The 18,363-nt window shown below is 39.7% G+C and overlaps 1 protein-coding gene across 1 annotated transcript; it reads right to left on the bottom strand.

Annotated features, from left to right (window-relative positions):
* Nucleotides 1-7,070: 7,070 nt before the first annotated feature.
* Nucleotides 7,071-16,300, bottom strand: LOC115182224 (zinc finger protein 850-like). The gene is made up of 2 exons (XM_029743847.1): nt 16,294-16,300; nt 7,071-8,953 (listed from the first exon to the last, which is right to left on the bottom strand). Exons 1-2 carry the CDS (start codon nt 16,298-16,300, stop codon nt 7,101-7,103), a joined length of 1,860 nt encoding a protein of 619 aa, XP_029599707.1. The 3' UTR covers nt 7,071-7,100.
* Between the last annotated feature and the right edge of the window lie 2,063 nt (nt 16,301-18,363).

Raw genomic sequence — 18,363 nt, 5'->3', positions numbered from 1 at the left:
ACGCCTCCAACTCAATCATCAAGTTTGCAGACGACACTACAGTGGTAGGCTTGATTACCAACAACGACGAGATGGCCTACAGGGAGGAGGTGAGGGCCCTCGGAGTGTGGTGTCAGGACAATAACCTCACACTCAATGTCAACAAAACAAAGGAGATGATCGTGGACTTCAGGAAAAAGCAGAGGGAGCAGCCCCCTATCTACATTGACGGGACAGTAGTGGAGAGGGTGGAAAGTTTTAAGTTCCTCGGCGTACACATCACGGACAAACTGAAATGGTGCACCCACACAGACAACGTGGTGAAGAAGGCGCAACTTCTTCACAATCGAGAGCATCTTGTCGGGCTGTATCACCGCCTGGTATGGCAGCTGCTCCGCCCATAACCGGAAGGCTCTCCAGAGGGTAGTGAGGTCTGCACAACGCATCACCGGGTGCAAACTACCTGCCCTCCAGGACACCGACACCACCCGATGTCACAGGAAGGCCAAAAAGATCATCAAGGACAACAACCACCCGAGCCACTAACTGTTCACTCCGCTATCATCCAGAAGGCGAGGTCAGTACAGGTGCATCAAAGCGGGGACCGAGAGACTGAAAAACAGCTTCTATCCCAAGGCCATCAGACTGTTAAACAGCCATCACTAACATTGAGTGGCTGCTGCCAACATACTGACTCAACTCTAGCCACTTTAATAATGGAAAAATTGATATAATCAATTTATCACTAGCCACTTTATATAATGCTTACATACAGTGGGGGAAAAAGAATTTGAACCCCTGCTGATTTTGTACGTTTGCCCACTTACAAAGAAATGATCAGTCTATAATTTTAATGGTAGGTTTATTTGAACAGTGAGAGACAGAATAACAACAAAAAAATTCTCAAAAACGCATGTCAAAAATGTTATAAAAGGATTTGCATTTTAATGAGGGAAATAAGTATTTGACCGCTCTGCAAAACATGACTTAGTACTTGGTGGCAAAACCCTTGTTGGCAATCACAGAGGTCAGACGTTTCTTGTAGTTGGCCACCAGGTTTGCACACATCTCAGGAGGGATTTTGTCCCACTCCTCTTTGCAGATCATAGAAGTTATTAAGGTTTCGAGACTGACGTTTGGCAACTCGAACCTTCAGCTCCCTCCACAGATTTTCAATGGGATTAAGGTCTGGAGACTGGCTAGGCCACTCCAGGACCTTAATGTGTTTCTTCTTGAGCCACTCCTTTGTTGCCTTGGCCGTGTGTTTTGGTTAATTGTCATGCTGGAATACCCATCCACGACCCATTTTCAATGCCCTGGCTGAGGGAAGGAGGTTCTCACCCAAGATTTGACGGTACATGGCCCCGTCCATCGTCCTTTTGATGTGGTGAAGTTGTCCTGTCCCCTTAGCAGAAAAACACCCCCAAAGCATAATGTTTCCACCTCCATGTTTGACGGTGGAGATGGTGTTCTTGGGGTCATAGGCAGCATTCCTCCTCCTTCAAACACGGCGAGTTGAGTTGATGTCAAAGAGCTCCATTTTGGTCTCATCTGACCACAACACTTTCACCCAGTTGTCCTCTGAATCATTCAGATGTTCATTAGCAAACTTCAGACGGGCATGTATATGTATTCTTGAGCAGGGGGACCTTGCGGGCGCTGCAGGATTTCAGTCCGTCACGGCGTAGTGTGTTACCAATTGTTTTCTTGGTGACTATGGTCCCAGCTGCCTTGAGATCATTGACAAGATCCTCCCGTGTAGTTCTGAGCTGATTCCTCACCGTTCTCATGATCATTGCAACTCCACGAGGTGAGATCTTGCATGGAGCCCCAGGCCGAGGGATATTGACAGTTCTTTTGTGTTTCTTCCATTTGCGAATAATCGCACCAAATGTTGTCTCCTTCTCACCAAGCTGCTTGGTGATGGTCTTGTAGCCCATTCCAGCCTTGTGTAGGTCTACAATCTTGTCCCTGACATCCTTGGAGAGCTCTTTGGTCTTGGCCATGGTGGAGAGTTTCGAATCTGATTGATTGCTTCTGTGGACTGGTGTCTTTTTTACAGGTAACAAGCTGCGGTTAGGAGCACTCCCTTTAAGAGTGTGCTCCTAATCTCAGCTCGTTACCTGTATAAAAGACACCTGGGAGCCAGAAATCTTTCTGATTGAGAGGGGGTCAAATACTTATTTCCGTCATTAAAATGCAAATCATTTTATAACATTTTTGAAATGTTTTTCTGGATTTTTTGTTGTTGTTATTCTGTCTCTCACTGTTCAAATAAACCTACCATTAAAATTATAGACTGATCCTTTCTTTGTCAGTGGGCAAACATACAAAATCAGCAGGGGATCAAATACTTTTTCCCCCACTGTACCCTACATTACTCATCTCATATGTATATACCGTACTCTATACCATCTACTGCATCTTGCCTATGCAGTTCGGGCATCACTCATTCATATATTTGTATGTGTATAAGGTAGTTGGGAAATTGTTAGGTTATATTGCTTGTTAGATATTACTGCATGGTCGGAACTAGAAGCACAAGCATTTCGCTGCACTCGCATTAACATCTGCTAACCATGTGTATGTGACAAATACATTTGATTTGATTTTGATCCAGACAAGGTAAAACAAAACCAACAAAACTTATAAGATCTCCTAAGCCTGTGTTCACCACAGACCTTATTTTCAGTGTTTATTCAAAAACCCTACAAAAACGCAATTCATTTCCCCCATAGGTTTTGTCCAACAAACCATGGCGAAGTTTTCATACTTCATGTGCTTCGCCGAGCAGCGCAGAGCTGTTGTGAAGGAATTAGTCAAGGAAGCGGAGTCTCCGGAGTCATGCAGAGGCCAAATTGAGCTCCGTTCCGCATTGATGTGTGCCTCTCAAATTCTTGTATCTATGCGGAAGGCTACATATAGCTCCGCATTGACATGATTGGTTTAAGATAGGTGAGGGTGGGGAGGTCCTGTATAAACACAAACTCACTTCCTTGACAACTTTCTTCACAACAGCTCTGCGCTGCTCTGCGAAGCACGAGAAGTATGACACTTTTGTTGGATATAGCTCCACAGAACTGATCGATTTCCACTAGAAGGGACAGCTGCAGTCAATGTGTTATATTGTTAATATATCATGAAAACAAAAATGTAAGGTTAGGCATTAGGGTTAGCAGTATGGTTAAAGTTAAATCAGATTTTATGACTGTGGTACTAGCCTGTGCCTCTTTAGGGGAAAGTAATCTGAAAGTAATCAGATTACATTACTGAGTTTGGGTAATCCAAAGGTTATGTTACTGATTGCAATGTTGGACAGGTAACTAGTAACTAACAGATTACATTTAGAAAGTAACCTACCCAACCCTGGATACAGTATATAGGTCTCTCCATGGGTGGGAGATGGACATTTAAGATGATCAACACTCTCTTTGTATTACTGACTTGTTGACTGATTAACCCATTCATCCTTCCTCTCCTCTGAAGACCCAGTGAGGGTGGAGCTCAGTCTGAGAGCTGTTGAGAGACTGGTTAGGAAGAACACTTCTACAGCCAGAAAGGTGAGAGGTCACACAATTCTCCTGTCTTATCTGGTGTCCTGTGTGAACTTAAAGTATGCTCCCTCTAACTCTCCTCTCTCGTGCTCTCTCTCTCTCTGAGGACCTGAGCCCTAGGACCATGCCTCAGGACTACTTGGCCTGATGACTCCTGGCTGTCCCCAGTCCACCTGGTCGTGCTGCTGCTCCAATTTCAACTGATCTGGCTGCGGCTATGCAACCCTGAACTGTTCACCAAATGTGTTACCTTGTCCCGGACCTGCTGTTTTCGACCCTCTCTCTACCTTACCTGTTGTTTCGACCTCAGAAGGCTCAGCTAACTACAGATACTGGTTTGGTGTTTCCTCCGACACATTGGTACAGATGGCTTCCAGGTTAGTGTGTCAAAAAGCAGTAAGGCTTGGCGGGGTTGTGTTTCGGAGGACGCATGGCTCTCGACCTTCGCCTCTCCCAAGTCCGTACGGGAGTTGAAGCGATGGGACAAGACTGTAACTACCAATTGGATACCACGAAATTGGGGAGAAGGGGTAAAAAATAAAAGAATGCTCGGCTATGAAAAGCCAGCTGACATTTACTCCTGAGGTGCTGACCTGTTGCACCCTCGACAACCACTGTGATTATTATTTGACCCTGCTGGTCATCTATGAACTTTTGAACATCTTGAAGAACGATCTGGCCATGTACTCTTATAAACTCCACCCGGCACAATGAGAAGGGGACTGGCCACCCCTCAAAGCCTGAGTCCTCTCTATGTTTCTGCCTAGGTTCCGGCCTTTCCAGGGAGTTTTTCCTAGCCACCGTGCTTCTACATCTGCATTGCTTGCTGTTTGGGGTTTTAGGCTGGGTTTCTGTACAGCACTTTGTGACATCGGCTGATGTAAAAAGGGCTTTATAAATACATTTGATTTGAGGCCCAGATACTTTGAGTGTTTTATATAATATGACTAAATGTGTTTCTGTGTTGCAGGGGCAGTCAAGAAATGGAACAGCAAGCCCACAGAACATGGTGTTGAATTGTAACTTGAAATGTACTTATTCATGTTAACATATTAGAACTGGTGGTGAAGAAAGTTTACATTCTGTTAGAACATGTTATTGTTAAATCTGTGGGAGACCACTTGAAGCCCCTGGTAGAGCCGAGGGTGGTGTTTAAATTGTCACCCTTTACCATGGCACTTTGAGGTTTATTTTAAACTGCAAAACCCTTACGCACCAATGCACTTTGTATACCAGGGTTGGCTGGCCTTCTCTAGTCACTCGTAGGCTCAGTCACTGGTATACTTTTATTTACAAAGCCATGTTGGGTTTACTACCTTTTTATTTGGGCATTTTTATTGTTCAGAAATGTGGAGGGTACTCTCTTCGTTCGCTGGACTTTATCCGGCTAACTTCCAAATGTCCGAACTGAATTTGGTAAAAGGGCTTTTATGTACTCTGCGCCATCGTCTTGGAACACCTTACAAAATACTTTTAAACTGGAAGAACTTGTCCCGATTGGTATTTTTAAATCACTGATGAATGATCTTGAGTCTGATTCCCTGACATGTCAATGTTTTTAATTTGCTGTTTTTGATTTTGTTATACTCTTTGGAATTCTATGGTTTTTACTAGATTACTTGTAGTTTTTCATGTTGTTTGTCTGTAATTTTTGTAATGACTTGGTGCTGCCTATCTTGGCCAGGACGCTCTTGAAAAAGAGATTTTAAATCTCAATGAGCCCTTCCTGGTTAAATAAAGGTTAAATAAATAAAGGTTTACCACTCCACCACGCCTTCAGCAGGCTGGAAACGTGGGATTGATCTGTTTGATCCATTTGTTTGTTTCAGTTTTCAGTAGTTGAATCCTTTGACGTATTGTTGATTTCAACACTTTATATTTTCAACAAAAATGTACGGGATTGGTTGAAAACTGATACTAAAGTTGTATACTATTTTAACACGGTGGAAGATGTACTGAATTGATATGGTTTATCGTAATACGATGGACCAAGATGTGTTGATTTTGCACATATTTGTTGATTGGTCGGTCATTGGATTCATTTGTTTTGCAATATGTTCAAATCAAATCAAGCTTTATTTATACAGCACATTTCAGACATAAATGCAACACAATGCGCTTCACAAGGAAAACGTAATAAAAAAACTATGAAAATAAAAAACGGAAATATTTACAACACAACAAACATAAGAGGATAAAAAGCTAAAGAATAACGAACTGAAAGACTAATGAGCATTCTAATGAAATGACATTGATTAAAATAGTAAGAATAGGATGTAATATCCAACCCAAAATATACGCTTGTTTTACAACATTGTTAATAACGATATAATTGTGCCAATAAAATTCAGTTAGTCTCATAAATTATTGTGATTACTAAATGTTACATTACATTGAAAGATTATGAAAATATAAAAACCGAATGTACACCCCTTTGTTAATATGTGTTGGCAATAATTAACTTAATGGTGAAGCATGGAATAATAAAACGTATCTTTTGTCAGGCTGAATGTTTGAAATATGAGGTGATTTGAGTCATGCTTCTTCAGTAGTGGAATAAAGACAAATAGCATTTGGATGCTGTCAATAAATACAGGAGTGATGTAGGATTGTTAATAAAACTGTTCATTGTTAATAAAATTGTTAATCAGTTAGTCCAAGTTCATTTTTTTTATACTGCATCCATATGCATAGAATGCAAGTACGTTGAAATTGAGTTGCTTTGAAGTCATTGACCTGAAAAATAAGTATTTTCAACAACCGAACGTAGATTGGACGTCGGGCTTATTATTTTCAACGTCTTTTCAACAACATTTTCCTAGGTGGGATAGCCCAATGTCAAAACAGTTTTAACTTGTCCAAATCAATAACCAATATGCAGAAATGGTTTGTGATATATTGAAAACCTAAACATAAAATGTACTATCTACACAAACACAATAGTAATCATATTACTTATATTTCTTTAAACGAGCTCCTTATAAACTGCACAAGGACCAAAAACACTGTTGTTTTGACAAGTAGCAAGAAATCACTGATATCAATTAGGGGGGGAATCAGGTTGTACGTGCTGTTGAAACTAACACAACTAAAAAAACACATGGAAATGGGAGATATCTTTTACCTCACTGGTTAGACGACAACCTGCAGAAGACAGTCAGCTACATTTTAAAGTGTTGCAGTTTGATTCAAGTAGGTCGCAAACACTTCATTTGTGTTTATGTTAATCACATAAATAGTACTCTTCCATTTCAGAGCCTGTATTTTTCCAATGAGGGTAATATCCATATCATGCTGAAATCAATAGAACAGGGGGGCAAATGTTTAAGGTTCTACATTGTGACATCATTAAAAAACTCCTTCTACAACGTTAAAACATTCTACATTGTGACATCATTAAAATACTCCTTCTACAATGTTAAAACATTCTACATTGTGACATCATTAAAATACTGCTACTACAATGTTAAAACATTCTACATTGTGACATCATTAAAATACTCCTACTGCAATGTTACAACATTCTACATTGTGACATTATTTCATTGATTTCATGAAACAAATCCTTCATGTATGTATTTTCTGATGTTTAATCAGAGCTCTTTTACCAGCGTAATTCTTGCCACAGCAATCACAGCTATAAGATTTCTCTCCTGTGTGCGTTTTCTGGTGGGCTATCAGGATGTTTGGCTGAGTAAACCTCTTCCCACATTGATCACAGCTATAAGGTTTCTCTCCTGTGTGTGTTCTCTGGTGTGATATCATGTTGCTTGAGTGAGTAAAACTCCTCCCACATTGATCACAGCTATAAGGTTTCTCTCCTGTGTGTGTTTTCTGGTGTGATTTTAAATATTGGGACGAAACAAAACTCCTTCCACAGTCAGAGCAGTGGTACGGTTTATCTCCTGTGTGTGTTCTCTTGTGTATAGTCAGCTGGCTAGATGTAGTAAAACTCTTCCCGCATTGATCACAGCTATAAGGTTTCTCTCCAGTGTGCGTTCTCAAATGTACCATCAGGTTGGTTGAGTGACTAAATCTCTTCCCACATTGATCACAGCTATAAGGCTTCTCTCCTGTGTGTGTTTTCTGGTGTGATTTTAAACATTGTGACGAAACAAAACACTTTCCACAGTCAGAGCAGTGGTAAGGTTTTGCTATTGTGTGTATTCTCATGTGTGATTTTAAATATTGGGAAGAAATAAAACTCATTCCACAGTCAGCGCAGTGGTAAGGTTTCTCTCCTGTGTGTATTCTTTGGTGTATAGTCAGCTTGTTAGATGTAGTAAAACTCTTCCCACACCGATCACAGCTATAAGGTTTCTCTCCTGTGTGTGTTCTCTGGTGTACAGTCAGAATGCTAGATGTAACAAAACTCTTCCCACATTGATCACAGCTATAAGATTTCTCTCTTGTGTGTGTTTTCTGGTGTGCTTTCAGGCTGCTTGTAACACTAAAACTCTTCCCACATTGATCACAGCTATAAGGCTTCTCTCCTGTGTGTGTTTTCTGGTGTGATTTTAAATATCGTGAGGAAACAAAACACTTTCCACAGTCAGAGCAGTGGTAAGGTTTTGCTATTGTGTGTGTTCTCGTGTGTGATTTTAAATATTGGGAAGAAACAAAACTCATTCCACAGTCAGCGCAGTGGTAAGGTTTCTCTCCTGTGTGTATTCTTTGGTGTATAGTCAGCTTGTTAGATGTAGTAAAACTCTTCCCACACCGATAACAGCTATAAGGTTTCTCTCCTGTGTGTGTTCTCTGGTGTACAGTCAGAATGCTAGATGTAACAAAACTCTTCCCACATTGATCACAGCTATAAGATTTCTCTCTTGTGTGCGTTTTCTGGTGTGCTTTCAGGCTGCTTGTAACACTAAAACTCTTCCCACATTGATCACAGCTATAAGGCTTCTCTCCTGTGTGTGTTTTCTGGTGTGATTTTAAATATCGTGACGAAACATAACACTTTCCACAGTCAGAGCAGTGGTAAGGTTTTGCTATTTTGTGTGTTCTCTTGTGTGATTTTAAATATTGGGAAGAAACAAAACTCCTTCCACAGTCAGAGCAGTGGTAAGATTTCTCTCCTGTGTGTATTCTCTGGTGTATAGTCAGCTGATTAGATGTAGTAAAACTCTTCCCACACCGATCACAGCTATAAGAATTCTCTGTTGTGCGTGTTTTCTGGTGTGCTTTCAGGCTGCTTGTAACACTAAAACTCTTCCCACATTCATCACAGCTATTAGATTTCTCTCCTGTATGGATTCTCTGATGTCTTTTAAGGTCTGTTGAAGAGGTGAATCTCTTCCCACAGTCAGAGCTGTGGTGAGATTTCTTCCTTGTGGGTTTCCGCTGGTGTTTCTTGAGGTGTTCTGATGTGGAGAGACTCTTCTCTGCCTCAGCAGCTTCATGATGTTGTTGAGGCTCTCCAGAGGATCCACGATAGTCAAGTCTCTCTCCTGTGTGAACAACAAAGTCAGACAGATGGTTAAAGGCCCACAACAGCAGACATCCACTGTTTGTATGAGCTAAAGGTGATGCCCATGATTGTATACAACAATTTACGTCTGTAATGAATGTTTAAAAGCTTTCACAAACTTTGACTATTTTCTTAACTTCTTATGGGCAGGTGGGATGGTAGAGTCCCACCTGGCCAACATCCGGTGAAATTGCAGAGCGCGAAATTCAAACTGAAGACACAAAAGCATGAAAAACATATTTCAACCAGGCAGGTGCGCCACGAAAGTCAGAAATTGCGAAATAATAAATGCCTTACCTTTGATAATCTTCTTCTGTTGGCACTCCAAAAGGTCCCAGATTCATCACAAATGGTACTTTTGTTCGATAATGTCCTTTATATCCATAAAAACTCAGTTTAGCTGGCACGCTTCAGTCAATAATCCACCCAGTTTCCCTCCATCAAAATGCATACAAAATGAATCCCAAACGTTACTAATAAACTTTTCCAAACAAGTCAAACAACGTTTATAATCAAACTTTAGGTACCCTAATATGTAAATAATTAATAAAATGTAAGACATAGAATCGTTATTGTCTTTACCGGAGAAAAATACCAAAGAACGTGCTCTCATCTCATCAAACACTACAGCCAAAATGGGAGCCACCTAGAAAAACTACAATTTCTGGCTCATTTTTCCAAAAACCAGCATGAAACTCTTTCTACAGACTTTTGACATCTAGTGGAAGCCCTAGGAACTGCAATCTGCGATGATTTTGCCTTAAAATAAAAGTGACAGCCATTGAAAACAGTGGTAGGCTGAATTTTTTTTTTGGGGGGGGATGGTTTGTCCTCCGGGTTTCGCCTGCCATATCAGTTCTGTTATACTCACAGACAGAATTTTAACAGTTTTAGAAATATTAGAGTGTTTTCTATCCAAATCTACCAATTCTATGCATATCCTAGCTTCTGGGCCTGAGTAACACGCTTTTCATCCGGACGTGAAAATACTGCCCCCTACCCAAGAGAGGTTAACACAGTCAAGTGAGCAACAACAGTCATATTTAGTATTATTTTTTCACAGTAGTAAAGCGGATGATTGTAGAAATAAGTTATTACAGTTGTTGAAACCCTAAGCAGATGACTCTTGGTCACCAATATGCAGTATATCTGTTATCCCGTTGTAGAATATCTGTTAGCTAGGTATGGATGCAGTATATCTGTTATCCTGTTGTAGTATATCTGTTAGCTAGGTATGGATGCAGTATATCTGTTATCCTGTTGTAGTATATCTGTTAGCTAGGTATGGATGCAGTATATCTGTTATCTGGTTGTAGTATATCTGTTATCTAGTTCCACTATATCTGTTATCTAGTTATGGATGCAGTATATCTGTTATCTAGTTATGGATGCAGTATATCTGTTATCTAGTTATGAATGCAGAATATCTGTTATCTAGTTATGAATGAAGTATATCTGTTATTTAGTTATGGATGTAGTATATCTGTTATCTAGTTGCAGTATATCTGTTATCTAGTTATGGATGCAGTATATCTGTTATCTAGTTATGAATGAAGTATATCTGTTATTTAGTTATGGATGTAGTATATCTGTTATCTAGTTGCAGAATATCTGTTATCTAGTTATGGATGCAGTAAATCTGTTATCTAGTTATGGATGCAGTATATCTGTTATCTAGTTGCAGTATATCTGTTACCTAGTTGCAGTACATCTGATATCTAGTTATGGATGTAGTATTTACATATATGGATGCAGTATATCTGTTATCTAGTTCCACTATATCTGTCATCTAGTTATGGATGCAGTATATCTGTTATCTAGTTATGGATGCAGTATATCTGTTATCTAGTTATGGATGCAGTATATCTGTTATCTAGTTGCAGTATATCTGTTACCTAGTTGCAGTACATCTGATATCTAGTTATGGATGTAGTATTTACATATATGGATGCAGTATATCTGTTATCTAGTTCCACTATATCTGTCATCTAGTTATGGATGCAGTATATCTGTTATCTAGTTATGAATGCAGTATATCTGCTTTCTAGTTATGGAGGCAGTAAATCTGTTATCTAGTTGTAATATATCTTTAATCTAGTTATGGAGGCAGTAAATCTGTTATCTAGTTCCACTATATGTGTATCTGTGTCTATATGTGTCTATATATATGTGTTATCTAGTTATGGATGTCTATATGTGTATCTGTGTCTATATGTGTCTATATATATATGTGTTATCTAGTTATGGATGCAGTATATCTGTTATCTAATTAAAGATGCAGTATATCTGTTATGTAGTCAAAGATGCAGTATATCTGTTATCTAGTCAAAGATGCAGTATATCTGTTATGTAGTCAAAGATGCAGTATATCTGTTATCTAGTTATGGATGCAGAATATCTGTTATCTAGTTATGGATGTAGTATATCTGTTATCTAGTTGCAGTATATCTGCGTGGGCAGAAATGGTAAGCGAAGATCTTTGTTTTTCACATTGTATTCCGAATTGTATTCAACACATTATCAGAGCAAGATCAGATCTACTCAAGGAAAATCACATTAAGCTCTGTGTCGCTATTCACTAATTCCACACTGTGGGGGAAAGCTCTGCGGGGTTCTCATAGGCTGACAGCAAAAATAGCCTCCATTTACAGGTTGCTTGTGAGTGCATTTCACAGGCTCGTTTGAATGTCCTGCTAAATATCATGTTTGAGGAAAATGCTCTTTGGCTAGCTTTGCTACCAGCCGGTCAATGAGCGTTAGCATTCTAGCTAACAACTGCTGCATCAAAAATAGGTATTTTGCAACTATCGCAACCAAATATTATCTTAGCGACTGTTCAAGCAACAATCAAAACAACAATTGTAAGCCTATGAGAACCCCAAAAGTAATAACCTGGTAAATCTAGAGTGTTGAATGGTCCCAGATGGTGAACAGCAGTTTATTTAGAAGCCAGACATTTAATTCACAGACAGTGATGATGTCATCTCACGGGGACGTGCTCTAGATAGTCTGCTTCCCCAGTGATGATGTCATCTGTAATAATAATAATTCAGACAGTGATGATGTCATCTGTAATAATAATAATTCAGACAGTGATGATGTCATCTGTAATAATAATAATAATTCAGACAGTGATGATGTCATCTGAAATAATAATTCACAGACAGTGATGATGTCATCTGAAATAATAATTCACATACAGTGATGATGTCATCTCACGGTGATTTACAGTTTGTTGCCAAAACAAACAGCAGGAATTTAAACAGCCACAAGCCCGGGGCTAACTGAGGCCGCATCACGTGATCCAAAGTAAACAGGCTAGAAAACAAATGTCTAACGCCCGTCCAACAGACTGTCGACCAATCATGTTCAGATTGTCACATTCTGTCACGTGGTTGCTAAGCTAATCGTCAGAAAATCCCTTATAAAAGTCAGGGTTTGAGTCGAGAACACTGCCTATTTTCCTCAAAAGTACAGTACCAGTCAAAAGTTTGAACGCACCTACTCATTCAAGAGTTTTTCTTTATTTTTACTATTTTCTACATTGTAGAATAATAGTGAAGGCATCAAAACTATGAAATAACACATATGGAATCACGTAATGACCAAACCAACATTTATCTTATATTTTATATTCTTCAAAGTAGCCACCCTTTGCCTTGATGACAGCTTTGCATTCTCTCAACCATCTTCACCTGGAATGCTTTTCCAACAGTCTTGAAGAAGTTCCCACATATGCTGAGCACTTGTTGGCGGCTTTTCCTTCACTCTGCGGTCCAACTCATACCAAACCATCTCAATTGTGTTGAAGTCGGGTGATTATGGAGGCCAGGTCATCTGATGCAGCACTCCACCACTCTCCTTCCTGGTCAAATAGCCCTTACACAGCCTGGAGGTGTGTTTTGGGTCATTGTCCTGTTGAAAAACAAATTATAGTCCCACTAAGCACAAACCAGCTGGGATGGTGCATTGCTGTGGTAGCCATGCTGTTAAGTGTGCATTGAATTCTAAATAAATCCCCAATAGTGTCACCAGCAAAGCACCCCGACTCCATCACACCTCCTCCTCCATGCTTCACAGTGGGAACCACACATGCAGAGATCATCCATTCACCTACTCTGCATCTCACAAAGACACAGCGGTTGGAACCAAAAATCTCAAATTTGGAATCACAAGTTTCCACCGGTCTAATGTCCATTGCTCGTGTTTCTTGGCCCAAGCAAGTCTCTTCTTCTTATTGATGTCCTTTAGTAGTGGTTTCTTTGCAGCAATACAACCACGAAGGCCTGATTTCACGCAGTCTCCTCTGAACAGTTGATGTTGAGAGTTCAAGTATGTTACTTGAACTCTGTGAAAAATATATCTGGGCTGCAATCTGAGGTGCATTTATTTGCCCATTTCTGAGGCTGGTAACTCTAATGAACTTATCCTCTGCAGCAGAGGTAACTCTGGGTCTTCCTTTCCTGTGGCGGTCCTCATGAGAGCCAGTTTCATCATTGCGCTTGATGGTTTTTGCGACTGCACTTGAAGAAACTTACAAACATTTTAAGTTTTCCGGATTGACTGACTTTCATGTCTTAAAGTAAAGTAATGATGGACTGTCATTTCTCTTTGCTTATTTGAGCTGTTCTTGCCATAATATGGACTTGGTCGTTTACAAAATAGGGCTATCTTCTGTATACCACCCCTACCTTTTCACAACACAACTGATTGGCTCAAACACATTAAGAAGGAAAGAAATTCCACAAATGAACTTAAGGCACACCTGTTAATTGAAATGCATTCCAGGTGAGTACCTCATGAAGCTGGTTGAGAGAATGCCAAGAGTGTGCAAAGCTGTCATCAAGGCAAAGGGTGGCTACTTTGAAGAGTCTAAAATATAAATATATTTTGATGTGTTTAACACTATTTGGTTACTACATGATTCCATGTGTTATTTCAAAGTATTGATGTCTTCACTATTATTTTACAATGTAGAAAATAGTAAAAATAAATTAAAACCCTTGAATGAGTAGGTGTCCAAACTTTTGACTGGTACTGATTTAAAAAGCCAGGCATATTCAACAGCTAGGCAATTGATTATAGACCTAATTAAGTTGGGGTTTGCTCTCTCCTCAATTTTCTTAGACAATTAAGCTAAGACCAATTCATTCCTAAGGTGTTCGATGGAGTTGAGATCAGGGCTCTGTGCAGGCAAGTCATCCACACCAAACCAATTCTGTTTGGACTTCGCTTTATGCACAGGGGCATTGTCATGCTGCAACAGTTAAGAGCCTTCCACAAACTGTTGCCACAGTGACAGGCAGAAGCAGACAGGTAGAAAACAAACAGACAGACAGAGGGGCATTGTCATGCTGCAACAGGAAAGAGCCTTCCACAAACTGTTCCCCAAACTGTTGGAAGCACAGAATCATCTAGAATGTCACTGTATGCTGTAGCACTAAGATTTCCCTTCACTGGAACTAAGGGGCCCGAACCATGAAAAAACAGCCACAGATCATTATTCCTCTTCCACCAAACTTTACAGTTTAATGAACTATGCATTCAGGCAGGTAGTGTTCCCCTGGCATCCGCTAAACCCAGTTTAATGAACTATGCATTCAGGCAGGTAGTGTTCTCCGGGCATCCGCTAAACCCAGATTCATCCGTCGGACTGCCAGATGGTGAAGGAGGATTCATCACTCCAGAGATCACGCGTTTCCCCTGCTCCAGAGTCCAATGGCGGCGAGCTTTACAGCAAGCCAACGCTTGGCATTGTGCATGGTGATCTTAGGCTTGTGTGTGACTGCTCGGCCATGGAAACCCATTTCATGAAGCTCCCGACGAACAGTTCTTGTGCTGACGTTGCTTCCAGAGGCAGTTTGGAATGCGTTTCAGCACTCTGCGGTCCCGTTGGTAAGGTTGCATCCTATGATGGTGCTACATTGAAAGCAAGAGCTCTTCAGTAAGGCCATTCTACTGCCAATGTTTGTCTATGGAAATTGCACAGCTGTGTGCTCAATTTTATACACCAGTCAGCAACGGATGTGGCTGAAATAGCTGAACCCACTAATTTGAAGGGGTGTCCACAAAATGTTGTATATATAGCGTATTTACGACTGCTCCACAAAAATAAATCACGGTCAACAAAACAGCCTATCGACAGAACAATCGACCAGTCGACTACGGTCAGCTCTAAAACAATTGGCTGAATATTATACAATGACTTATCAAAAGCTCTAACAATTTGAACCCCACAGAAAATCTTCACTGGCAGTTATAGAAAGACCCATTTACTAAATAACCATTGATTCTTGAAGAATATAACTTATAAATGCCTCAAATGTATTATCCCACCAGAAACCAAAACGTAACCTTGTATAACGCCACTGTTTGTAAACTAACACTGTATAGCCTCAATCTGGTTAAACTATCATTATGACCTCATGGGTGGATTCTAGAATATACTATATAGCCTAGAAACCTGGTTAAACTATCATTATGACATCATGGGTGGATTCTAGAATATACTATATAGCCTAGAAACCTGGTTAAACTATCATTATGACATCATGGATGAATTCTAGAATATACTATATAGCCTAGAAACCTGGTTAAACTATCATTATGACATCATGGATGAATTCTAGAATATACTATATAGCCTAGAAACCTGGTTAAACTATCATTATGACATCATGGATGAATTCTAGAATATACTATATAGCCTAGAAACCTGGTTAAACTATCATTATGACATCATGGATGAATTCTAGAATATCCTAGAAACCTGGTTAAACTATCATTATGACATCATGGATGAATTCTAGAATATACTATATATCCTTGAAACCTGGTTAAACTATAATTATGACATCAAGGATGGCCAGTCCTTGTATTCATAGTGTAGTGAATTCAGGGGGTATCCCTGAGCTGAACTCAAACCTGGGTCCAGTGACTGTCAAGCCAACACCTTATAACTGTTACGCCAAGATGTCTGAACTTCTTGACGAGGTCGCTAGGTTTTGGCTCAAGGTTTCTAAAATAGCTTTCTCTATGAATTTGAGAGTGGTTACATTTCTCAAGCCACCATCCCTCAGCTGTTTACTAAATCAAGTCTCTGGGCATCCATTTTGCTGCTGTTTAAAACCTAAATTGTTCCTTTAAAAAAGCCACATCAATCAATCTGCAATTGAAACAATAACAAGTCTGTCATTCCACCACTGTTTTGGTAATAAGATGATGGATGTGGCTGGAGAAATGTAACTGCTCTCAAATTCAGACAGACCAAATGATGCAAGGACTCACCATCCATGATATCAACATTATAGTTTTAACCATGTTGAGGATATACAGTGTTGATTTACATTGTTTCTAAACATTGGAGTAAAGAAAGCTTATTTGGGGATCTGATGGGGTACAACAGTTGAACTAAGCTCATGATGCATGTGTTACATTCTTCAAGAATCAATGGCTATAAATAAATCATTTAAATGTCCAAATATGAATGTAGCAACTGCAGATTTCCCCTTTAACACCAAACATCAGTTCAACAACTGCAGAGGTTGTGCCTCTGTATTTAAGACAGTACTTACTAGTGTTAATCAGGGAACGGTTTCTCAAAACCATCTTACGGCTAAGTTCATCATTAGAACCATTGGACGCCTTAAGATGCGTTTGGGAAACCGGGCTCAGATATCCAGTTTCCTCCTCCTCCTTTTTCGATGTGACAGCCATCTCCCCCTCCTCCTCTTTCACTCCAAAAACTGCATCCTCCTCTTCTTTCACTGTAACGTCTTTCTCTTCCTCCTCTTTCACTGAAACGTCTTTCTCTTCCTCTTTCACGGTAACAGCTTCACCCTCTACTTGTTGTTGTATTGTAACAGCTTCCTCTTCCTCCTCCTCTTTCACTCTGAACGTGTCTTCCTCTTCTTTAACTGAAACGTCTTTCTCTTCTTCTTTCACTGTAACAGCCTCACCCTCTACTTGTTTTTGTATCGTAACAGACTCCTCTTCCTCCTCCTCCTCCTCCTCCTCTTTCACCAGAGCTTCTTTCTCCGTCCAGCAGGCCTCCTCTTCTTCAGCAGGAGGAGAGTAGCTTAGTGAACTCATGGTCGGAAATGTTAGCTAGCTAGGCTACTGCTAACTTAGCCAGCTAGCTGACCAATAACAACGCCGTAAATCGGATAACTAACAAGACGACAGAATGTTTCAAACACAGTGCCTAATATACACGAGGCGTCTAAAAAGCTTTATTGGTTCGGTTATTTTGTCTAGCAAGCTACCGAGGTGGCTGACTAACTGTTGATGCTGTTGAATGAAGCGTTCCGTCCACTAGATTATACGTCACACTAACAGCATTACCTTAAAGTCTTACTTCGCCAACTGTTGACTGGAGTGGGTAACGCAGTTGAGTAAATAAATATTTTATTTTCAGACAAAATGTTCAAGCGTAGGAAGCATGACTTTTTACTCACCAATGTAACAACACAGTGTGGTTAAAGACTTGGTAACTTAGTTGTGGTCACGATCTGGTTACCTATTAAGTACAAACAATTATGTTTTGCGATATTACATTTTTATTAACTTATTTCCAGGGTATCTTCTAAACTTCCCACTAGTCACTATTTCTCAACGTCACATGGATCTAGTCTGTGCTACTGAGTTCATATCCGAGTAAACCGTACCCATTACATTAGGAAAACTGTTGTAATGAACACTTATGAGAATGGTGGGCTGAATTTTCTGGACTTTACTACCTTAAATAATACTAATAAGATCAATTGGATAAAACAATTCCTTAGACCCACTTCTATGTGGAATTTTATTCCTCATCATGTCTCTACTTTTGGTGGCTTTAACTTCATGTTGGTTTGTAATTATAATATTGATAAAGTTCCAGTGGCCTTAACTTCATGTTGGTTTGTAGTTATAATATTGATAAAGTTCCAGTGGCTTTAACTTCATGTTGGTTTGTAATTATAATATTGATAAAGTTCCAGTGGCCTTAACTTCATGTTGGTTTGTAATTATAATATTGATAAAGTTCCAGTGGCCTTAACTTCATGTTGGTTTGTAATTATAATATTGATAAAGTTCCAGTGGCTTTAACTTCATGTTGGTTTGTAATTATAATATTGATAAAGTTCCAGTGGCCTTAACTTCATGTTGGTTTGTAATTATAATATTGACAAAGTTCCAGTGAAACTTTCTGCTTTTCATCGGCAGGTTTTCTTGTCATGGTCCTTCATTTATAAGCATCATTTTTCTCCACACAGATTATATATGGAATAATCGGGACATATTGTATGAAAATACTTCTTTGTTTTCATAATATTGGTTCCGAAATAATATCCTATTGGTGAGCCAACTGGTAAA

Source organism: Salmo trutta, unplaced genomic scaffold, assembly GCF_901001165.1.
Source record: "Salmo trutta unplaced genomic scaffold, fSalTru1.1, whole genome shotgun sequence".
NCBI classification, from domain to species: Eukaryota; Metazoa; Chordata; class Actinopteri; order Salmoniformes; family Salmonidae; genus Salmo; species Salmo trutta.
Note: the sequence above shows the minus strand (reverse complement) of the source record. Positions and strands in the feature narration are given on the sequence as shown.